General features: G+C 44.1%; 2 protein-coding genes across 38 annotated transcripts in view; both read right to left on the bottom strand.

Moving 5' to 3' along the window:
• Positions 1 to 5,757: 5,757 nt before the first annotated feature.
• On the bottom strand, positions 5,758 to 20,925 carry ubp1 (upstream binding protein 1). Of its 3 annotated transcripts, none has more exons than XM_042295410.1 (17): positions 20,701 to 20,925; positions 19,865 to 20,080; positions 17,569 to 17,726; positions 17,313 to 17,389; positions 17,056 to 17,161; positions 16,854 to 16,960; positions 16,608 to 16,760; positions 16,168 to 16,278; positions 15,868 to 15,975; positions 12,734 to 12,837; positions 12,602 to 12,656; positions 12,328 to 12,421; positions 8,544 to 8,634; positions 8,010 to 8,128; positions 7,514 to 7,656; positions 7,098 to 7,149; positions 5,758 to 6,989 (listed from the first exon to the last, which is right to left on the bottom strand). In XM_042295410.1, exons 2-17 carry the CDS (start codon positions 19,978 to 19,980, stop codon positions 6,952 to 6,954), a joined length of 1,632 nt encoding a protein of 543 aa, XP_042151344.1. In that variant the 5' UTR covers positions 19,981 to 20,080; positions 20,701 to 20,925; the 3' UTR covers positions 5,758 to 6,951. The 3 variants fall into 3 exon arrangements, with proteins under 3 accessions (XP_042151344.1, XP_042151346.1, XP_042151345.1); XM_042295412.1 differs by having other exon boundaries at positions 12,328 to 12,418; XM_042295411.1 differs by lacking the exon at positions 20,701 to 20,925 and adding an exon at positions 20,413 to 20,610.
• Positions 20,926 to 23,313: 2,388 nt separating this feature from the next.
• clasp2 (cytoplasmic linker associated protein 2) overlaps positions 23,314 to 24,993 on the bottom strand; it is an 89,487-nt gene continuing 87,807 nt past the window's right edge. For all 35 annotated transcript variants that reach the window (XM_042295375.1, XM_042295377.1, XM_042295385.1 and 32 more), the window contains one exon: positions 23,314 to 24,927. In XM_042295375.1, coding sequence (XP_042151309.1) covers positions 24,850 to 24,927 — 78 coding nt within the window. In that variant the 3' untranslated portion in view covers positions 23,314 to 24,849. The remainder of the gene's footprint in view (positions 24,928 to 24,993) is intronic.

Below are 24,993 nucleotides of genomic sequence, written 5' to 3'. Positions count from 1 at the left end.
GTGTACAAAACCAAAAGTTCAAGAAGCAAAAATACATTTAAGGGACGCATACAAATAGCGCACATAGAACATATCTACTGCTTCTGAGACTTGCTTTCATTGAGAATGACAGATCTATAACTAACGTCTGTGAATTTGGTGGTTGCCCAAAAAGTTACATATTGCAGCTTAAAATAAACTCAGCAAAAAAAGAAACGTCATCTCACTGTCAACTGGGTTTATTTTCAGGAAACTTAACGCGTAAATATTTGTATGAGCATAACAAGATTCAACAACTGAGACATAAACTGAACAAGTTCCACAGACATGTGACTAACAGAAATGGAACAATGTGTCCCTGAACAAAAGGGGGGATCAAAATCAAAAGTAACAGTCAGTATCTGGTGTGGCCACCAGCTGCATTACGTACTGCAGTGCATCTCCTCCTAATGGACTGCACCAGATTAGCCTGTTCTTGCTCTGAGATGTTACCCCACTCTTCCACCAAGGCCTGCAAGTTCCCAGACATTTCTGAGGGGAATGGCCCTAGCCCTCATCCTCCGATCCAACAGGTCCCAGACGTGCTCAATGGGATTGAGATCCAGGCTCTTCGCTGGCCATGGCAGAACACAGAACACTGACATTCCTGTCTTGCAGGAAATCACACACAGAATGAGCAGTATGGCTGGTGGCATTGTCATACTGGAGGGTCATGTCAGAATGAGCCTGCAGGAAGGGCACCACATGAGGAAGGAGGATGTCTTCCCTGTAACACACAGCATTGAGATTGCCTGCAATGACAACAAGCTCAGTCCGATGATGCTGTGACACACCGCCCCGGACCATGACGGACCCTCCACCTCGATCCCGCTCCAGAGTACAGGCCTCGGTGTAACGCTCATTCCTTCAACGATAAACAAGAATCCAACCATCACCCCTGGCAAGACAAAACTGCGACTCGTCAGTGAAGAGCACTTTTTGCCAGTCCTGTCTGGTCCAGCGACGGAGGGTTTGTGCCCATAGGCGACGTTGTTACCGGTGATGTCTGGTGAGGACCTGCCTTACAACAGGCCTACAAGCCCTCAGTCCAGCCTCTCTCAGCCTATTGCGGACAGTCTGAGCAGTGATTGTGCATTCCTGGTGTAATTCGGGCAGTTGTTGCCATTCTGTACCTGTCCCGCAGGTGTTCGGATGTACCGATCCTGTGCAGGTGTTGTTACACATGGTCTGCCACTGTGAGGACGAGCAGCTGTCCCTCGTGTCTTCCTGTAGCACTGTCTTCAGCGTCTCACAGTACGGACATTGCAATTTATTTCCCTGGCCCCATCTGCAGTCCTCATGCTACCTTGCAGTATGCCTAAGGAACGTTCACACAGATGAGCAGGGACCCTGGGCATCTTTCTTTTGGTGTTTTTCAGAGTCAGTAGAAAGGCCTCTTCAGTGTCCTAAGTTTTCATAAATGTGACCTTAATTGCCTACCGTCTGTAAGCTGTTAGTGTCTTAACCACCATTCCACAGGTGGATGTTCATTAATTGTTTATGGTTAATTGAACAAGCATGGGAAACAGTGTTTAAACCCTTTACAATGAAGATCTGGGAAGTTATCTGGGTTTTTACAAATTATCTTTGAAAGGCAGGGTCCTGAAAAAGGGATGTTTCTTTTTTTGCTGAGTTTACATGTATTCATGTTTTCTATACAATTTGTGTTATGGTTCATAGCATGTTATGGTATGTGGCCCTTATCACAATCATATAAATAAACACACACCATCTTTATGAAATCGTTTTATTTCCAGAACAGAAGTGTGTGTGTGCATCTCCAGTTTGACTGTAGGCTGTACAGAAACACAGTGATCACCTCCTCACTGACACACAGAGACAGGGAACACAAGTTGCTAGAACTAGGACAGGTATCACTGTATTACACATTTTTTACACATCAATTTCTGTGTGAAAGACTCCCCGCATTCTGTGTTTGACCAAGGTCTGTAGAGCTGGGGTGTATACGTTCTGAACGTTGCAGATAAAAAATAGAATGAATAGAGCTTCCATGAATCCCTATTTTATCTGACAGACGATCATATCCGTTCAACACCATACATTTCTATCTTAACGTTCTGTAATGATGCACCATCCTTAACAGGCCCCTGTGCTCCTCAGTCTCTGGTGTTGTTGAAGTAGGTGACACACAATGGAGGTGATGTTCAGTATCACTTCAACATTATTAATAATATTCACTTTATTTCTCCCAGGTTCCGTGAAGGGCGTGGTTCACAAACAACACACTACATCAAGTTGGACTTCTGTGGTTTTCAGTGCAGACTTGGTCTTTTATTTCTGGGGGAGAAAATAGGGACGACTGGGCTACACTTTTTCGGACAAAAAAAAACAACCTTCTTACTCTCCTCCGCCCAACTCATGCTCTTTACTAAAAGGCAAACTAAGCAGGGTTCATGCCAAGTGGGAAAGCAGTGATAACTACTGAAATTAAACTAAGTTAGCCTTGGCAATAATTGCTGTGGGGTAGGGGAAGATAAAACACATGCACACATACTCACACAGCCACAGTTTCCACTGCCTGCAGTCAACGACTAACTATACAGCCAGTGACAGATCTAAGAACACAGACAGGATTTCCAGCCCATCCTGTCAGGGGTGAAGGAAGGCTACACCTTGGATACGCCCCTGGTTTCACTGCCAGACACACCTGTTCTAACATCGACTTCTTCCCAAATCAGTTTGGTCCATTTCATAGTGAGTTTATTTAAGCCTTGCCCCTCTCCTTCATGTCAATAGTCTGAGTATAGTCAGTGTGTCCACCCCCTAAATATTTATTTGGACAACGAAGCTAAACCTTTTAATTTGGCTCTATATTCCAGCATTTTGAACTTGAGATCAAATGTTTGAGGTGACAGTATAGAATTTCACCTTTTATTTGAGGGTATTTTCATACATATGTTTTACCATATAGAAATGAAAGTGCTATGTATCTAGTCCCCCCAGTTGAAGGTGTCATAAGTATTTGGACAAATAGAAATATAGTGTATTCAATTTAAACATAGTATTTGGCCCCATATTAGTATTTGGCCCCATATTCCTGTCACGCAATGCCTACATCAAGCTTGTGACTCTACAAACTTGTTGGATGCACTTTCAGTTTGTTTTGGTTGAGTTTCAGATTATTTTGTGCCCAGTAGAAATTAGTGGTAAATAAAGTATTGTCATTTTGGAGTCACATTTATTGTAAATAATGTTTCTGAACACATCTATATTAATGTGGATGCTACCATTATTACAGATAATCATGGATAAATCATGAATAATGATGAGTGAGGAAGTTAGAGGCTTAAATATCAATACCCCCCAAACAAAATGATACCCTCCTGTGATTGGTAATGGTGAGAGGTATGCATGATTTGGGGATATGATCTTTGTGCATCTAGATACGTAAAGTGCATTAATTTCTAAATGGTAAAATATGTATGAAATTACCCTCAAATAAAAGGCAACATTCTGTACCGTCGCCGCAACAAAACATTTGAACTCAAATCCAGGTGTATAGAGCCAAATCAAAAGTTTTAGCTTCACTGTCCAAATAAACATGTAGGGTAGTGTATGTGTGAGAAAAATAAAACGAAGCCTAGCGAACAGTGAGAAGCATGGCATCAGAGACACATTATCTTACACAACAGACAAACTACCATCATCAAAAGACAAACTAAAAACGTTAAAAGAGACAGTAAAAATATGTAATTTAAGAGACTTGAGTGGGGTGAAACAAGTATCCATGATGCTTACACAGGCTGGGTCTCCAGTGGAAATCCTCTGTCCTGCTCTGAAATAGGCTGGGGTATATTGCAACGTGGTCTCAGTATTAATCTGTACGTAAATCCGAGACACTTAATTTAGTATCACAACCGGCCGTGATTGGGAGTCCCATAGGGTGGTGCACAATTGGCCCAGCGTCGTCCGGGTTTGGCTGTCTTAGTAAATAAGAATTTGTTCTTAACCGACTTGCCTACTTAAATAAAATAATGTCATATAATGCCACTAATTTGTGGATGTCCATCATCCATTTCTTATGTTACGATTTGCAATTTGTCCTTTTCAAAATGTACAATATGTTAAGAATTCCAATTTGTTGTACTTAAGTACTTTACACCACTGGCTAATGTTAAGTAGTACTTCAAAGTATTTTTACTTAAGTAGTATTTGGGGGTATTTGTACTTCACTTATTTATATTTTTGACAACTTTTACTTTACTACATTCCTAAAGAAAATATTGTACTTTTTACTCCATACATTTTCCCTGACAACCAAAAGTACTCATATTTTGAATGCTAAGCAGGAGAGGAAAATTGTCAAACTCCGTGTGCCCCTGGCTATCCATAAATTTAAATAACAAGAAAATGGTCTGCTTTGCTTAATATAAGGAATGATAAATTATGTATATTTAAAACCAAATAGTTTCAGACTTTTAGTCAAGTAGTATTATACAATCCGACTCACTTCTAATTAAGTAACTTTCTATTAAGGTATCTATACTTTTACTCAAGTATGGATACTTTGTACTTTTCCCACCACTGACATCTAAGGGTGGTTAACATTAGCTAGTTTGCTAACGATATCTAGGCTAGGGGTTAGGTTTGGGGGTTAAGGTTAGGAGGTGGGTTAAAGAGTTAAGGCAAGAGTTAGCTAACATGCTAAGAAGCTGCAAAGCAGCTAAAAAAGTACTAAGTAGTTGCAAAGTTGCTAATTAGCTAAAATGCTGAAGTTGTCCGTGATGATATTTGAACACGCTCCTTTCGTTTTTGCTTTAGGTAACCTTTGGTCTAATGTAACCATACCAAACATAACATACACTATATATACAGAAGTATGTGGACATCCCTTCAGATGAGTGGATTCGGTTATTTCAGACACACCCGTTGCTGACAAGTGTATAAAAATCGAGCACACCGCCATGCAATCTCCATAGACAAACATTGGAAGTAGAATGTCAGTGACTCAACGTGACACAGTCATAGGATGCCGCCTCTCCAACAAGTCTGTTCATCAAATGTATGCCCTGCTAGAGCTGCTCCGGTCAACTGTAGGTGCTGTTATTGTGAAGTGGAAACGTCTAAGAGCAACAACGGCTCAGCCGCAAAGTGGTAGGCCACAAACTTACAGAACAGGATCACTAAAAATTGTCTGTCCTTGGTTGCAACAGTCACTACCGAGTTTCAAATTGCCTTTGGAAGCAACGTCAGCACAATAACTGTTCATTGGGAGCTTCATGAAATGGGTTTCCATGGCCGAGCTGCCGCACACAAGCCTAAGATCACGATGAGGAATGCCAAGCGTTGGCTGGATTGGTGTAAAGCTCGCCGCCATTGAACTCTGGAGCAATGGAAACGTGTTCTCTGGAGTGATGAATCACGCTTCACCATCTGGCAGTCCGACGGACGAATCTGAGGTTGGCTGATGCCAGGAGAACGTTACCTGCCCCGATGCATAGTACCAACTGTAAAGTTTGATGGAGGAGGAATAATGGTCTGGGACAGTTTATGGTTCGGTCTAGGCCCCTTAGTTCCAATGAAGGGAAATCTTAATGCTACAGCATACAATGACATTCTAGACGACTCTGTGCTTCCAACTTTGTGGCCCCCGTGCACAAAGAGATCCATAAAGAAATGGTTTATCGAGATCGGTGTGGAAGAACTTCACTGGTCTGCACAGAGCCCTGACCTCAACCACATCGAACACCTTTGGGATGAATTGAAAGGCAGACTGAGAGCCAGGCCTAATAGCCCAATATCAGTGCCTGTCCTCACTAATGCTCGTGGCTGAATGGAAGCAAGTCCCTGCAGAAATATTCCAACATCTAGGTGAAAGCCTTCCCAGAAGAGTTGAGACTGTTATTGCAGCAAGGGGGTGGGGACAACTCAATATTAAATGCCCATGATTTTGGAATGAGATGTTTGACGAGCAGGTGTCCACATACTTTTGGTCATGTCGTGTATCATACTAATTTGAGTGTCCCGGATTTACATTTACTGTGTCTAGTCTATGAAAGCAGGCTGTATATTATGGTATCAGACTTGGTTCATATGATACATGAACCAGAACAGGCCCTGTTCGACACTGGCTAACAGAATGCTAACACGCCTAACAGTCAAATCTTGACTTGATTGGCTAAGAGGACCCCCATCCTCACTAGTTCTAGAATGTCTGGGAACAGATCTAGAACGTTCATATCTAGACTACTGTGTTCTACACAATATACACAACCACACAGAGACTGTTGTTCAAGATCAGCGTCAAACTCATTCCTGGGAGGGCCGAGTGTCTGCAGGTTTTTCCTTTCAATTAAGACCTAGACAACCAGGTGAGGGAAGTTACTTACTAATTACTGACCTTAATTCACCAATAAAGTACAAGGGTGGAGCAAAACTCTGCAGACATTTGGCCCTCAGAGGAATGACTGACATGTTCTAGACAGTTTGTTCTGTTTGAGTTTATTAGTTGCCAGCTCTGCTTCCGTGAAAGTGGTCGAGTCTCAGTCAAAGCAAAAGAGATCAAACGTCTGGGGTCCGTCTGTCCATCAATCTGTATGTTCAAGTCACATGGCATTACAGCACTGACTACTGGCCTAGCCCTGGCTGAAGCCTAAAGCACTGCCTCTATGAGCCTCTCTGTGGGGGGCAGCCTACCCCTCCCCACTTATAAAACTATAAAGAAATGGAGAGAATAAAACACGCCACAAGCCTCCCTCTCTCCCCCTCAGTAATAGTGTTTTCAATATGAAACAGTGGTCACACCCGCGTCAGATTCTAACGTTAACATGGCTTCAGTTCAGTCCCTCTGTCCTTCTGCCTTACACATAGCAATCTGAACGATAGGAGAGAGAGAGGGAGGGAGGGAGACTGCTCTGCTATTCACAGAGGGAGGAGTTTTCAGTGATGTCATCACGCTCTCGTCCTCCATCGCTACTTCAAAACCAGGTGGAGCCCCTCCCCCGTTTCATCTAGAGGGAGAGAGAGAAAGAGAGGGAAAGACAAGACGTAGTGTTAGCATGGGAAACAGAAACTAGAAAATAAATGTCTAGGGCCAGACACACAGACTATCAACATACCTTTGAGTGTGCCAATGAGAAAGCAGCTCTCATCAGGTAAGTTATAAACCACCTGGGGAACAACATGAATAAACTTCAACATTAAATACTCATAAAAACAAGGAATGCTACTGTTAAATCTTTGATAAACAAAATAAATATCTTATAAGTACAAGACAATGTAATCATGTGAGGGTTATACTGATAAAGAATTAAAACGGGTAGATAACTCCACTAGCTGTGATGGGCAGTGTGTTTGGGAGTGATTTGAATGGCACACTTCCTGAGTGAGTTGAAGGGGGACGGGTTAGGGTGGGACACAGCATTGTGTAACAGAGGCAGTATGTAAATATAATGCAAACACCTGATGGACAAAGAACATCAGCTCTTCCTAGGCAAAGATAAAATTCACACATAATGTGTAGGTATGTGCTTACCTGGTCACTCAGCAGTATGTGTATTCCTGTGGGTCCTTGTCGGTAGACCTGGTTGATCTGTCCCAGTGGAACACCACACACACACGCCATCTTCCTGATCAACTCAGCAGCCGTCAGCTCCTCCAGGTATAGAGCATGGTATACTGCACACACCCCCATTAAAACACACACCCCCATTAAAACACACGCACACTGATGCTTCTATAAAATGGACACACAAAGGTGTGTACAGTATATTCCAAATGAGTCCTCACAGAAAAAGTAGCTTTATCCATAAGTAAACAATTGTGGTGGTATAACGGGGGAGACCACAGGAGTCTGCTGAGGGGCGGACAGCTTATAACAATGTCTGGAACGGAGTGAATGGAATGGTATCAAACACATGGAAACAATGTGCTTGATGCGTTTCGATACAATCCCATTGGTTCCGTTCCAGCCATTATGAGCCTGTCCTCCCCAATTAAGGTGCCACTGCCTGCCTGTGAGACACACCTACCATATAAGTTAGGTGAGTCACTGTGCTCTCCGTTCTCGCTGTCGCAGCGTCTCTCCAGCAGGGGGCTCTCCACATCACCCTCCTGACACACATAGATGGTCAACCTGGGACGCACCGACCTGCAAGGATACTTACACGTTATACACAGATAAACAGGAATATAAATCAGAGATGCACACATTCACATAACCTGTCTCACCCACTCTGCCAGGTACTAAACACTCTGCCCTGAGTGGGTGATCATTTCACTTATTTATGTTATAAAATACATTTTCCCAAGGCAAATATGAGTCATGTTCCGAATCACATTTCACCCCTCCCTCGCTCTCCACCCCCCCTCCCTCCCCTACCCACAGAACCACCCCCTCACTCACAGAACTACCCCCTCACTCACTCACTCACACCCACCCCTCCCTCACTCACACCCACCCCCCACCCCTCCCTCACTACACACCCACCCCCTCCCACACCACCCACCAACACCCACCCACCCCCTCACTCACACCCCTCCCCCTTACTCACTCACCCACCCACCTGGATCTGAGTGTGTAGAAGAGTCTGATTCCATCAGCAGCTCCACAGATCTGAACCAGGTCATCCCGGGTCAACTTCATTAAGTCACAACCTACACATCAAATCACATTTTATTTGTTACATGCGCCAAATACAACATGTGTCGACCTTATTGTGAAATGCTTACTTGAAAGCACTTAACAGTGCAGTTAAGAAAATACCACCCCAAAAAGTAAGAGATAAGAATAACAAATATTTAAAGAGCCGCAGTAAATAACAATAGAGGGGCTATATACAGGGGGTGCTGGTACAGAGTCAATGTGTGAGGCACCGGTGGCTACGCATAGATAACAGAAAGTAGCAGCAGCGTGGGGGGTGCAAATAGTCTGGGAGTCTTATGGCTTGGGGGTAAAAGCTGTTTAGGTGCCTCTTGGACCTAGACTTGGCGCTCCGGTACTGCTCACCATGCAGTAGCAGAGAGAACAGTCTATGACTAGGTTGGCTGGAGTCTGACAATTTTTAGGGCCTTCCTCTGACACCGCCTGGTATAGAGGTCCTGGATGGCAGGAAGCTTGGCCCCAGTGATGTACTTGGCCGTACGCACTACCCTCTGTAGTGTCTTGCGGCCGGAGGCCGAGCAGTTGCCGTTCCAGGCAGTGTTGCGTCAGGATGCTCTCGATGGTGCAGCTGTAAAACCTTTTGAGGATCTCAGGGCGCATGCCAAATCTTTTCAGTCTCCTGAGGGGAATAGGTTTTGTCATGCCCTCTTCACAACTGTCTTGTTGTGCTTGGACCACATTAGTTCATTGGTGTTGTGGATGTCAAGGAACTTGAAGCTCTCAACCTGCTCCACTATAGCCCAGTCGATGAGAATGGGGGAGTGCTCGGTCCTCCTTTTCCTGTAGTCCACAATAATCTCCTTAGTCTTGGTTACGTTAAGGGAGAGGTTGATGTCCTTGTACCACACGGTCAGGTCTCTGACTTCCTCCCTATAGGATGTCACATCGTTATCAGTGATCAGGCTTGTTGTGTCGTCTGCAAACTTAATGATGGTGTTGGAGTCGTGCCTGGCCGTGCAGTCAACAGGGAGTACAGGAGGAGACTGAGCACGCACCCCTGAGGGACCCCCGTGTTGAGGATCAGCATGGCGGATGGATTATTACCTACCCTTACCACCTGGGGGTAGCCCGTCAGGAAGTCCAGGATCCAGTTGAAGGGAAGTGTTTAGTCCCAGGGTCCTTAGCTTAGTGATGAGCTTTGAGGGCAATATGGTGTTGAACACTGACCTGTAGTCAATTAACAGAATTCTCACATAGGTGTTTATTTTGTCCAAGTGGGAAAGGGCAGTGTGGAGTGCAATAGATTGCATCATCTGTGGATCTGTTGGTGCGGTATGCAAATTGGAGTGGGTCTAAGGTTTCTGGGATAACGGTGTTGATGTGAGCCATGACCAGCCTTTCAAAGCATTTCATGGCTACAGATATGAGTTCTACAGGTCGGTAGTCATTTAGGCAGGTTACCTTTGTGTTCTTGGGCACAGGGACTATGGTGGTCTGCTTGAAACATGTTGGTATTACAGACAAGGAGAGGTTGAACATGTCAGTGAAGACACTTGCCAGTTGGTCATTGCATGCTCGCAGTACACATCCTGGTAATCCGTCTGACCCTGTGGCCTTGTGAATGTTGACCTGTTTAAAGGTCTTACTCACGTCGGCTGCGGAGAGCGTGATCACACAGTCGCCTGGAACAGCCGATGCTCTCATTGCACGCTTCAGTGTTACTTGCCTCGATGCGAGCATAGAAGTTGTTGGGCTCGTCTGGTAGGCTTGTGTCACTGGGCAGCTCTCGACTGTGCTTCCCTTTGTAGTCTGTAATAGTTTGCAAGCCCTGCCACATCAGACGAGCGTCGGAGCCGGTGTAGTACAATTTGATCTTAGTCCTGTATTGACGCATTGCCAGGTTGATGGTTCGTCGGAGGGCATAGCGGAATTTCTTATAAGCTTCCAGGTTGGAGTCCCGCTCCATGAAAGAGGCAGCTCTACCCTTTAGTTCAGTGCGGACGTTGCCTGTAATCAATGAATCCTGGTTGGGGTATGTACGTACTGTCACTGTGGGGAGGACATCCTCAATGCACTTATTGATAAAGCCAGTGACTGATGTGGTGTACTCCTCAATGCCATCGTATTCCAGTCTGTGCTACCAAAACAGTCCTGTAGTTTAGCATCTGCTTTATATGACCCCTTTTTTTATTGATTGAGTCACTGGTGCTTCCTGCTTTCATTTTTGCTGGTAAGCAGGAATCAGGAGGAAAGAGTTATGGTCAGATTTGCCAAATGGAGGGCAGGGAGAGCTCTGTACCGGTCTCTGTGTGTGGAGTGAAGGTGGTCTAGAATTTTTTTCCCTCTGGTTGCACGATTAACATGCTGATAGAAATGAGGTAAAACTGATTTAAGTTACCCTGCATTAACTTCTTATGGCTGGGGGGCAGTATTGAGTAGCTTGGATGAATAAGTTGCCCAAAGTAAACGGCATGCTCCTTAGTCTCAGTTGCTAATATATGCATATTATTATTAGTATTGGATAGAAAACAAACGTTTCTAAAACTGTTTGAATGATGTCTGTGAGTATAACAGAACTCATATGGCAAGCAAAATCCTGAGGAGAAATCAAAATAGGAAGGGAGAAATCTGAGCTTTGTATGTATTCACCAGAGTCCCCAATGAAATCCCCTTGAGATATTAATGATGTTGCACTGCTTAGGGGTTCCACTAGATGTCAACCATCAGCAGACATGTTAATGAGACTTCTATGGTGTTGTGGGAGTGAATGATAGATTCTACTATCAGATGTCTGGCAGACAGCCATTTTCTGATCACACGTATTCCTCATGGGATTCACTTGCGTTCCATTGCTCATGAAGACAAATAGGAATACTCCGGTTGGAACTTTATTGAAGCTAAATGTTAAAAACATCCTAATAATTGATTCTGTACTTAGTTTGAAATGTTTCTTCGACCTGTAAAATAACTTTTTGAAGTTTTTGTCCAACGTAACGCTGACCAGAATGAGCGTTTGGATATGTATACCAAACGCGCTAACAAAAGAAGGTATTTGGACATAAATAACGGACATTATCGAACAAAACAAACATTTATTGTGGACCTGGGATTCCTGGAGTGCTTTCTGATGTGATCAAAGGTAAGGGAATATTTATCATGCAATTTCTTGTTTATGTTGACGCCAACATGGCGGCTATTGTGACAAATTTTGGGATGTTTTTGGAACGTGCCAATGTAAACTCATTTTTTGATAAATATGAACTTTAACAAAACATACATGTATTGTGTAACATGAAGTCCTATTAGTGTCATCTGATGAAGATCATCAAAGGTTAGTGATTAATTTTATCTCTATTTGTGCTTTTTGAAACTCCTCTATTTGGCTGGGAAAAAAAATGACTGTGTTTTTGTGGCTGTGTGGTGACCTAACAATCGTTTGTGGTGCTTTTGCTATAAAGCATATTTGAAAATCAGACACTGTGGTGGGATTAACAACGAGAATAGCTTTAAAAATGGTATGAGATACATGTATGTTTGAGGAATTTTAATTACGAGATTTGATGTTTTGAAAATGGCGCCCTACACTTTGACTGGCTGTTGTCATAACGCTCCCGTTAACGGGATTGCAGCCATAAGAAGTTCAAGTCCCCAGCCACTAGGAGCGCCACCTCTGGATGACATTACAACAGGTTCACTTTAATAACTCCTACAAAATAACCTACACAATGCAAAGAGTGTGTGTGTACCTGAGAAGTGGGAGAAGAGTCGTGCATATGTGTTGAAGCGGTTCTTGACAAGCCACTTCTGAGCCTCCTTGATGGTAGCTGTAGGACTGAGCTGCTAGAGAGAGGGATATAGAGAAAGAGAAGAGGGTGTGTTGGGGGGATAACAATGAATTTCAACATAAATACAACCTAAACTGGAGGCTTTTGTTAAATGAGACGTTTTTACAGGATTTGAGACACGTCTGTCCGTGTGTGTGTGTGTGTGTGTGTGTGTGTGTGTGTGATGTATACTAACCTCTGTGACGACTTGGCTGACAGGGTCTGTCTGGTGATTGGGCGACGAGGGGCCACTGGAATACAACAGTCACAGTCAGCATTATCTCACTATGTCCACACAGAATTTTCTCACTCTCACACACGGGCCTACCTGTCAGGTACAGAGGAGGCAGTGTATGTGGAGAGCGGTGTAGAGGAGAAAGAGGGGCCAGCTGTCTGGGGAGAGCTGATGTAGGCATCAGGCCACGGAGAACACTGATCAGAGAGGAGAGAGAGACAACACACTGCGATAATACTACTGAGCATTACCGTCACCAATTAGCAAGCATCAAACCACTCCACATATTATATTCACTGCCTTGACAGGAGTTGAGGATGTTTATATAATATATAGTGCCTTCGGAAAGTATTCACACCCCTTGACTTTTCCCACATTGTTATATTACAGTCTGAATTTTAAATGGATCAAATTGAGATTTTGTATCACCGGCCTACACACAATACCCCATAATGTCAAAGTGGAATGGTGTTTTTGAAATTATTATTATTATTTTTTTAAAAGCTGAAATGTCTTGAGTCAATAAGTATTCAACTCCTTTGTTATGGCAAGCCTAAATAAGTTCAGGAGTAAACATTTGTTTAACAAGTCAAAATGTGTACAATAGTGTTTAACATGTCTACCTCGTCTCTGTACCCCACACATACAATTATCTGTAAGGTCCCTCAGTCGAGCAGTGAATTTCAAACACAGATTCAACCACAAAGACCAGGGAGGTTTTCCAATGCCTCGCAAAGGCCACCTAATGGTAGATGGGAAAAAATAAACAGACATTGAATATCCCTTTGAACATGTGGAAGTTATTAATTACACTTTGGATGGTGTATCAATACACCCAATCACTACAAAAGGTACAGGTGTCCTGCCTAACTCAGTTGACGGAGAAGGAAGCCGCTAAGGGATTTCACCATGAGGCCAATGGTGACTTTAAAACAGAGTGTAATGGCTGTGATAGGAGAAAACTGAGGATGGATCGACAACATTGTAATTTAGTATTGTGGAGTAACTACAAAGTGAAAAGGAGGAAGCCTGTACAGAATAAAATATTCCAAAGCATCCTGTTTGCAACAAGGCACTAAAGTAAAACTTTTCAAAAATGTGGCAGAGAAATGAACTTAATGTCCTGAATACAAAGTGTTATGTTTGGGGCAAATCCAACACAACACTGAGCACCAATCTTAATATTTTCAAGCATGGTGGTGGCTGCATCAGGTTATGGGTATGCTTGGCAGCTGCATCAGGTTATGGGTATGCTTGGCAGCTGCATCAGGTTATGGGTATGCTTGGCAAGGACGAGGACGTTTTTTTTGATGATAAAAATAAATGGAATAGAGCTAAGCACAGGCGAAATCCTAGAGGAAAACCTGGCTCAGCCTGCTTTCCAACAGACACTGGGAGACAAATTCATCTTTCAGTTGGACAATAACCTAAAACACAAGGCCAAATATACACTGGAGTTGCTTACCAAGATAACATTGAATGTTCCCGAGGGTCCTAGTCAGTTAACTTAAATCAGCTTGAAAATCCATCGCAAGACTTGAAAATGGCTGTCTAGCAATGATGAACAACACATTTGACAGAGCTTGAAGAATTATTTTGAAGAATGCATGTGAAAATATTGTACAATCAAGGTGTGCAGAGCTCTTTTGAGTCTTACCCAGAGACTCACAGCTGTAAACGCTGCCAAAGGTGATTATAACATGTATTGACTCAGGGATGTGAAAACTTTGGTAAATTAGAGTCTTGTATTTCATTTAATACATTTTTTTTCTCCCAAAACATGTTTTTGTTTTGTCATTATGCGATATTGTGTGTAGATTTTTGAATTCAGGCTGTACCAACAAAATATGGAATAAGTCAAGGATAGGATATACATGGCATTTGGAAAGTTTTCAGACCCCTCAACTTTTTCCAAATTTTGTTAGGTTACAGCCGTATTCTAAAATGGATGAAATAGTTTTTTCCCCCTCATCAATCTACACACAAAACCCCATACGGACAAAGCAAAAACAGGTTTATAGAAATGTTTGCACGTTTATTTTTTTAAATTAAAAAATGAAGGAAATATCACATTTACATAACATCAGATCCTTTACTCAGTACTTTGTTGAAGTGACTTTGGCAGCGATTACAGCCTCGAGTCTTCTTGGGTATGACGCTACAATCTTGGCACACCTGTATTTGGGGAGTTTCTCCCATTCTTCTCTGCAGATCCTCTCAAGCTCTTTCATGTTGGATGGGGAGCGTCGCTGCACAACTATTTTCAGGTCTCTCCAGAGATGTTTGATCGGGTCAAGTCCGGGCCACTCAGACATTCAGAGACTTGTACCGAAGCCACTCCTGCGTCGTCTTGGCTGTGTACTTAAGGTTGTTGTCTTGTTGGAAGGTGAACCTTCGCCCCAGTCTGAGGTCCTGAGCGCTCTGGAGCAGGTTTTCATCAAGGATCTCTGTACTTTGCTCCATTCATCTTTCCCTCAATCCTGACTAGTCTCCCAGTCCCTGCCGCTGAAAAACTTCTCCACAGGATGATGCTGCCACCACCATGCTTCACCGTAGGGAGGGTACCAAGTTTCCTTGAGACATAACGCTTGACATTCAGGTCGAAGAGTTCAATCTTGGTTTCACCAGGCCAGAGAATCTTGTTTCTCGTGGTCAGAGTCTTTTAGGTGCCTTTTGGCAAACTCCAAGTGGGCTGTCATGTGACTTTTACTGAGGAGTGGTTTCCGGCTAGCCACTACCATAAAGTCCTGAAAGTGACCATTGGGTTCTTGGACACCTCCCTGACCAAGGCCCTAATCCTCCGATTGCAGTTTGGCCAGGCAGCCAGCTCAAGGAAGAGTCTTGGTGGTTCCAAAATTCTGTCATTTAAGAATGATGGAGGCCACTGCGCTCTCAGGGATCTTCAATGCTGCAGAAATGTTTTGGTACCCTTCCCCAGATCTGTGCCTCGACATAATCTTTTCTCAGTGGTCTATGGACAAGTCCTTCGACCTCATGGCCTGGTTTTTGCTCTGACAAGCAGTTAAAACATTTTTTTTTATACATTTGCAAACATTTCTAAAAAACAGTTTTTGCTTTGTCATTATGGGGTATTGGGTGTAGATTGAGGGGGACGACGACGACAATTGAACAAATTTTAGACTAAAGCTGTAACGTAACAAAATGTGGAAAATTGGAGGGAGTCTGAATACTTTCCGAATTTACTCTATATTATATAGGACACTTACAGTGCCTCTCTTGGCCAGCGAGTCCCCACAGTCAGCCGGCAGCGTCCGCTTGCTGGACTTCTTCAGCTCATAGTCTCCTGCCTCCTCTATGATGGGCTCCAGCCTCATCTACACAAACACATACACTAAGTTTCACACAAACATGCACACTCACAATCTGACTGCAAACAAAACAGATATAAAACTTGCCTACTAATACTCGTAAGTGACACTTCCAATACATGCAAACTCTGTTTCATTAAGTGCCTTCTAGTTTTCCAGTCCTAATTAAATGCCATTCAAACCCCCAGACTGACTAACCTCTGATAGTATGGTTGTGTCGTAGGAGGGCTGGTACTTCTCCTTTTCCTGAGACGTTCGTTTCTCCATCTTCTCTCTGTCAGTCTTCTGTTTCCTGTCTGCCCCCTTTGGCTGGGGGGAGGAGAGAAAGAGAGAGCGAGAAAGAGGGAATGCAGAATGTTAAATCAGGTGCAGGCTTGTCATCTGACTTAGTATGTCAAAGTGTGTAAGTGTGATTGACTGTTCAGAGAATGTGAGTGTGTTTTATTTAACTAGGCAAGTCAGTTAAGAGCAAATTCTTATTTTCAATGACGGCTTTGGAACAATGGGTTAACTGCCTTGTTGAGGGGCAGAATGACATATTTTTACCTTGTCAGCTCGGGGATTCGATCTAGCAACCTATTCGGCTACTGACCCAACACTAACCACTAGGCTACCTGCCGCCCTGTGTGTGTGTGTACCTTGAAGACTTTGATTTGGCAGGAGGCAGAGTGGAGGTGTTCAGTGTACTCTCCGTTGTCTCCCTGTCTGAAAGTGTCGATCTGGATCCTGAAGGGAACTCCCTTCTCTCCTCCATGCTTTCTAGGGGTGAACTCTGTACTGATGCAGTGAACCTACACACACAATGGATGGAGAGAATAGAGGCAGAGGAGAGTCTGAGTCAATGTGACTACAGGGAAGTGTGTGTGTGTTGACTGGTGTGTTACCTGCACAAACACGGAGGCTCTCTTGTTGAGGTCCCAGAGGAATTCGGCAGCGTTGAGCTGAGCGGGGTTGGCCTTCGCCTCCACAATACCCACTGACAGGGGGATGTCTACACACACACTGCAAATTAGTATTACATACAGAACACCCCCCCTTAAGGCATCACATGTACTGACTGCTACACACACACTTCAGTGTTCTTACCGATATCTAGGAGACGGTCTCCAGGGCGATTCCATTTCCACCCCTCCAGTTGCTGGTGCTCTGTGTACTGGAGTCTTCTGTCATGAAACACCACCCTAACGATGCTCTACATACACACAGTTATGAAACACCACCCTAACGATGCTCTACATACACACACAGTTATCAAACACCACCGGCACAACGACCGCAACAATCATAACACAACTACAAAGAAACCACGCACACAGAAAATCTGCAATATTAATATTTCTGACCTTGACACTCTTGTTGTTAATCTCTGGTAACTCGGACAGCTTTCGGTTGTCCAGCATACGGATCTCATAAGACTGGCCTGAGAGACAGAGGGGGTTAAGATGAGGTTTGAGTGATTGTGTATCTCTGCTGTTTGAAAATAGACAACATCCTTTCTTGCTATTGGAGGAGAGCTATTAAGCATTACCATGTGAGTGTGGGTTTGTGTACAGCATAGTTAAGGTAGTTTCCCATGACAGGAGTGTGTGAGTAAGTCACCTTGGTTCAGGTAGGTGAGTGTCTCATCGTGTAGTTTGACAGCAGGGGAGGTGGCAGCACAGAGAACGTACTGGAAGGGAGGGTTGAGACTGCTGCTCTCACAGTCTGAAGGAAGACTGGAGTCCTCCTGTTTAAAGATTGGCAGGGCCAGCACATCACTGGAGAGACAAAGAGAGATGGTGGGAGAGAGACTAGTTAAGTAAGACTAAGTAGCCCTGTTGAAACAGTAACAGTTGGAAGTGTCCCACTGGAAAATACTTTTCTGTTTTACAACACACGAGCCAGTCTGACATAACCTGCACACAGACACTTGGCACCAGCTCCAGACAGACAGCCTGTCCCCAGCTCACCCTAACGGATCCTAGCGCTCGGCAGAAGTGTGTGTGTGTGCCCGGGTAACCAAAGTCTCTCCTATATGCCAAGAAATGTGTTCATGGTCCCTGGAACAGCTCAGGTTAATTAAGTTCACTTTGAAAATGTGGGGGAAGTTGGCAGTCTGAATTTAAAAGTCCACATAATGCTCTAAGGACAAGTCAAGCTGTAGAAGACCTCCTCTACCTTCAAGTAAAAACTAAGAATCTGACAAGATTGGATAGGTGAACATGTTTCACTAAATAGCTTCCATCAATCCAGTGATGTCAGATCAGTGAAAGAAAATAGGCAATGAAGGGAGAGGAAGGAATCCTTGAACTATTGGAACAGACCATAGTGTGAATTAGTCTGCTAGAGTGGTATATCTTTAAATAAAAAGATTATTCCAAATTAAACAAGTCCACTGCCATGACATGGTTTAAACAAAACAATCCATGTGGGTGCACTTGTCATCCCGCAAAGGTCCTGTATTTAATGTTACATTTGTCATTTAGCAGACAGACACTCTTATCCCAGTGCAACTTACAGTAGTGAGTTCATATATTTCCATACTTTTTTCGTACTGGTTCCCTGCGGGAATCAAACCTACAACCCTGGGGTTACAAGTACCATGCGCTACCAACTGAGCTACAAGTTGGAATTTCATGTGTCCCAACTTTTCTTTCTACAAAAAAAAGGTCATACTGTCAGTAAGGCACCAATTAATTAAGGTTACAAGAGTGTAGACCCAATGACAATCAGCAAATGTCATTACACTTGTGATTTGTAAGAGATGTTTCGTTCCATTAATCAAATGGCAAATGTGCACTGTTTGGCTGCTGGAATTATTTTGGAGTGGACGAACATGCGCAGGTAGGCCATTTTTTGAAGAGATTTGTTTGACAATAAGATTAAAACATTGTGAATGGCTGTGTTCATGCCAGATGATATACCAGTAACCGACATGTCTACTGTTTATTGCATACGCAAGCACATCCACACAAACAAGGTCCCACATAAAAAAAATAGAGACCCCCTGAATGTCATGGTATAATTCACTCTGGAATAGACCCCTCTCATAAACACAACTACTGCAGACAGTGTACTGTATTCTCCCTGTCCCACCCTAACCCAACGCCTCCTGCATGGCATGCCAGTTGCAGAGCCGCTTTCCCACTCAACATTGCTGCCAAGGAAACTGCATCTGCTTCCTGACACATGAGGAGCCAGCTCCACTGACAAACAGACATTCTGTTCCTACTGAGCACCACAGCTGCTCTCTAAACATGTGAGACACACACACAGGGAGGATCCTGATAAGACAGCTGACAGTCCTGGAGCTCTTTCCCACAGAAACACAACCTACTTCACAAAAACATCTGTGGGGAAAACACACATAGGGCTGTTGCGGTACTGTGAGGGTGGTGTTTCATAACTGTGTGTGTGACACTGAGGTAATGGGTGTGTGTCTTTTCCTGACTGTTCCATAGTGGATGATCTGACTGGTACAGTTACAAACTCCCCTGAGCATCCCAGCTTATTGCTGCAATAGCAACCCCAGTTACACCATGTAGCGTTCACTTCAAGAGGTGCCACAGGCACCCAGAGAGAGGTGGTGGGTGAGAGCTTATCCCCCCTCCCTCCCTGTGCTTAGGGTTTATGTTCCCGACATTCTGCCACTGCCCCCCCCTCTCTTTGTGTCTAGTAGGGTATTTAAGCCCTCTGTCCTCCATGGCAACCTGCTGTGATGGTCCCCTCCATCCCAAAACAAAGACCAACACATACATACCACACAGAGGGGATGCGATACAACACACACAAAATGTCATTCCTCCATATTGGGTGAATCCCAGGGTTTAGGAGACAGAGTGGGGACAATTTGTAGCTTCCATCCCATGTCCAGACACAGTGATATCTATTTTGTATACCAAACGGTCTCTCTAACCTCATACTGTATGCGCCAGCCCCCAGCTCCTGCCCGATGCCCGAAAGACTGGCATCGAAGTCGTGTACCAGCCCTGACTCGATGGTGGCATCGTCCATCTTCAGCACCCAGGCCATGGCCCCCAGTTCCTTCTCCTCCGCCTCTAGCCGAAGGGCCGCCAGATTGCCTCCGGGGAAGGGACCGCAGCTAGCGGGAGAATAAACCGCTGCTGGTGGACTAGAGAAGATTTAAGAGAAAGTTAACCAAGGTAGCTAGTTAGATAGTTTGCTACTACCTGCTAACTGCTAGCTACTGGTGGTTGGCTAAGAAGATGGCTAGTTAACTGCTGTAGCTAGCTAACTGAAGATCGAATAACAGTGTATTGATAGCGCTCCACTAGCTGGGTGATATATCGCCATAATTGGTTACAATATGGCTGGCAAGTGAAATTAGACATCTGGACTGATGTGAAGACTACAAACAGACTAACTAGCTAGGTAAAGTTAACAGACATACGTTAGCTAGCAAGTTAACAACAAAATCCACAACCATTACGTTGTGTTGATTACCAGCAGCATGCTAAATAACCGTTTGCTAGCAAAACCCTGCACCACTAACGCTAGCTACCCAGCTAGCGCTAGTTAGCTCAACTGCGGTCCTCGAAAGTCAATTTCGCCGGGGATATGGCACACCGTAATATCCAAACCCAGCCAAAGCTAGCCACCTAGCTAGCTAGCAACATTACGTAATTGCAGGGGGATGTTGTTGACAGTCCACACACCGCATTCCCACGCAATGTCCGTTTGAATTAACTAGCTAGCATTAACAGGCTAGTAGCATTAGCAAACTTCACTTGCTTTTGATTCACGGATGTTTGGAATCCTCCTATGCGAAGGTCGCAGCCAGCGCTTCCTGTGCCCTCCGAAACCTCTCTCCTTTTTTCATCGCGGACTTGTGACCAGGGCTACAGTTCCCGGCCGGTTAAATAAGAGTCTTTAAACATCAGAAGAGTGGCAGTTGTCACAAAAGCAGCCAGCATAAACATGGCTTCTCAACAGACTATGCCCTCACAAAACCAAAAAAAAAAAAAACTTCCAGCCGCAGTAGATGCCACAGAGTCTATGGGCCAATCAGAGAGCCGCTCTGGTGCCAAGCGCACCCAGCTCAGCCAATGGGCTCCCTCGGAGCTTTCGTCAACCCATCGACGTTATAACACCGACGTGACCAGTTCATAGCAGGCACAGGCAACCCATCACATAATCATAATACACAATTCAACCGAGACATCATAAATCAGTGAAAATAGTCAGCTACTACAGGCTAGCATGTTAACACCCCTCTGCTTCCAGAGAACAGTATTATAGAAAAGAGAGGAATGGATAGATGCGGTGTTGGACCAAGGCCAACAGAAGTGAATTCAGATGTAGTTAGTTGGAATGATTGTAGTGAGAGATATTTGGGATGGTGACACAGAGGTTCTTTAGGATACACATGTTAACCCATAACCCTGTGTCTGGATTTCATGCTGTTAGAGGTCAGTGTGCATTTATAAAGAACATAAATCAGCCATGAATCTTCACTCTTACAATAGCAGGACTACCCACCCTTATCTTGAGTTAAGAATCAGATAATGTCACATATTAACTTGTGAATATATAAACTGCTATGAACTTTGGTCACCAAGTATTATTCCAATATCCCATGCCTCACAAACAGTGCATTCTTAAAGTATTCAGACCCCTGAACTTTTTCCACATTTTGTTACTTATTCTAAAATGGATTAAATCTACACACAATACCCCATAATAACAAAGCAAAAACAGGAATATGTAAATGTTATAAGTATTCAGAACCCTTTACTCAAGCTCTTTCATGTTGGATGGGGAGCGTCGCTGCACAACTATTTTCAGGTCTCTCCAGAGATGTTTGATCGGGTCAAGTCCAGGCCACTCAGACATTCAGAGACTTGTACCGAAGCCACTCCTGCGTCGTCTTGGCTGTGTACTTAAGGTTGCTGACCTGTTGGAAGGTGAACCTTCACCCCAGTCTGAGGTCCTGAGCACTCTGGAGCAGGTTTTCATCAAGGATCTCTGTACTTTGCTCCATTCATCTTTCCCTCAATCCTAACTAGTCTCCTAGTCCTTGCCGCTGAAAAACATCACTAGCATGATGCGGCCACCACCAGGCTTCACCATAGGGATGGTGCCAGGTTTCCTCCAGACGTGGTGCTTGGCATTCCGGCCAAAGAGTTCAATCCTGGTTTCATCAAACCAGAGAATCCTGTTTGTTATGGTCAGAGTCCTTTAGGTACCTTTTGGCAGTGGGAACATGTGACTTTTACAGGAGCCACTCTACCATGGGAAGTCATGGGAGAACCTTGACCATCTTTAGCTCTGAGTGACCATCGGGTTCTTGGTTACCTCCCTGACCAAGGCCCTTCTCCCCAGATTGCTCAGTTTGGCTGGGCGGCCAGCTAAAGGGAGAGTCTTGGTGGTTCCAAACTTCTTCCATTTAAGAATGATGGAGGCCACTGTGTTCTTGGGAACGTTCATTGCTGCAGACATTTTTTGGTACCCTTCTCCAGATCTGTGCCTCGACATAATCCTGTCTCAGTGCTCTACGGACAATTCCTTTGACCTCATGGCTTGGTTTTTGCTCTGACATGCACTGAACTGTGGGACCTTAAATCGACAGGTGTGCCTTTCCAAATCATGTCTAATCAATTGAATTTACCCTAGTTGGACTTCAAGTTGCAGAAACATCTCAAAGATGATCAATGGAAACAGGATGCACCCGAACTCAATTTCAAGTCTCATAGCAAAGGGTCTGAATACATTACTAAAAAAACGTTTTCCCTTTGTCATTATGGGGTATTGTGTGTAGATTGATGAGGAAAACATTTAATTTAATCAATTTTAGAAAAGGCTGTAACATAACAAAATGTGGAAAAGTGAAGGGGTCCGAATACTTTCCATTCTGCACTGTATGATCATTGTACTGGATCAAAATAAACAAGAGAATTCAATTCAGTTTGAGAGGAAATGTGAAAGGCCACACATGTGGGCCGGATTCACATTAAAGGGATAACCCAAACTGTTCTCTACTGGCTTAGATATTTTCTTTTCACATTGTCCTTTCCAGGACAGTTCCAATAACTATAACAACAGCCTACTACTGAAGTTACCTCTCTCAACCACACATTCCGAGCCTAATACGAGGTTATAGTTCAGCTTCAGGTAGACTATCTATTCTGCAGCTTTCACATTGACCATCTATTCTGCAGCTTTCACATTTAGACATTCACACACACTGTCCAGCAGTATCTTCCCTGTGTTGTCTTCTGGTAAATAATCACCAGTTGATTCCAGTCAGTGCGCAAGGGACATGACTTGGTTTAATTAGAACACGCGTGTGTGTGGTGTGTGTTAGCTGAATAGTTGTCCCTCACAGTAACTGAGACAGAAACCATGTTTATTATGGTCTGTACAAGTTTTCTTTATTTTTCATTTTATTGTAAGCACAGCTTTGTAAATGCACTGAGGGAAACACAGTGAAGACTAGAATGTCACAAGAAGAGGGTGAATGACAACAAGAGGGAGCAGAAGAGAGGAAAGGAAAAAGAAGAGAAGGAGGGGGCGAAAGGTGACTCGACAGTTTCTGATCAGTAAATAATACATGTCTCCCCGGTGGGGAAACTAACGTGAGAGAGACTACGGAACGTGCAACAGAAAATAAAATAGATCAGGATGCAGAGCGCACACGTCCTTCAGGGACTCTCCTAAATGACGTCGTTATCAGATATTATTACATTTTTTTATAATATCATGTATAGTTACATATCCACTAGGTGATAATAATATTAATAATAATAAGCCATGTCTGGTCATAGTTCGATGTATATAAGCCTCTCCCCTCTCTTTCTGTCTGAAATGAGCTCATCCAAGACATGGCGGGGAGCAGCGGAAGGTACCATGGACTCCTCTGAAAGGGGTGGACATCATTAACTTTAATTTCACTCCCTCCCTTCTACTGTGACAGTTAATAGGCTCCGGATAAAAAGATCTTGTTAAAATCATCGTCATGCATAGCCAAGCACATTATGCCTCCTATACCTCACACTCACTGCCTACGTAGCTGCTAAGAGCAGTTATGATCTACTGTGACCTGCTTATGAGCATTAGTGCTGTGCAGGGAAGGTCGTACCATGTTCCCACTGCCACAGGGTGGAACTAGCACCATTCGACAGACAGAGAATGCTTTGAGACAAAATTGCACCCTACTCCCTATAGTTTAACCAGAGCCGTATGCAGTGGCACTATGTAGCTCTGGCCAAAAGTAGTCCACTACGTAGGGATTAGGGTGCCATTTCAGATTTGCCTTCAGTTTCAGCGGCTAAAACCCACTCAACCACTATGACGGACAGGCTGACAGATATACACCCCCCTATCACACACATACATGCTCCTCTACCCTCTATCTGTTTTTCCTGCCTGGGGTGTGGCTACATCATGCTGCTGTTCCGGCCCCTCCCCTATTCTACTAAAACCAGGAAGTTAAACCAAAGTTAAAACCGTTAGCGTTGAGGCTTCAGAGTGAGATCGGGGTCAGAGGGCGAGGTGTGTCGACGTCAAGGGTGAATCTCAGAGAGCAGGTTGGATCTTCAACGTCAGTGAAGGGAACTACAACACTCCTCTCTTCCCAGAGTGCATTGCAGAGTGCCCTACAGTAGGCGACTTGGAGGTAACATGAGGGGGAGGGGAGGGGAGGGGAGGGGGGTCCAGGACAGTGTGTGTCTGTGTGTCAGAGCCTTCTTATCAGCATGTTTATGTGTAAGCAGATGTAAGCGTATGTGTTTTCATGTAAGCGTGTAAGTAAGTGCACACATGTGTTCATGTAAGCATGTATGTGTTTGTGCATCCATGTAAGAGTGTGTCCTTGTGTGTCCGTGTTAAGTCTCCAGAGGGAGAGTGCAGCTCCATAGTTGTCCAGTGGGCTGTTCATCTGTTCTATAGGCTGTCTGCTGGGGGTTCACCACCACTGGAGCCGGACTGGGCACGCTTGATGTACAGATTCAACAACTTCAACTGGAGAGAGAGAAGAGAGTTTGGGTTGTAGAACTGAAGCAGTTCTTCTGGAATCCTCCTGATCCA

Source organism: Oncorhynchus tshawytscha, linkage group LG13 (genome assembly GCF_018296145.1).
Source record: "Oncorhynchus tshawytscha isolate Ot180627B linkage group LG13, Otsh_v2.0, whole genome shotgun sequence".
Classification (NCBI taxonomy): domain Eukaryota; kingdom Metazoa; phylum Chordata; class Actinopteri; order Salmoniformes; family Salmonidae; genus Oncorhynchus; species Oncorhynchus tshawytscha.
Note: the sequence above shows the minus strand (reverse complement) of the source record. Positions and strands in the feature narration are given on the sequence as shown.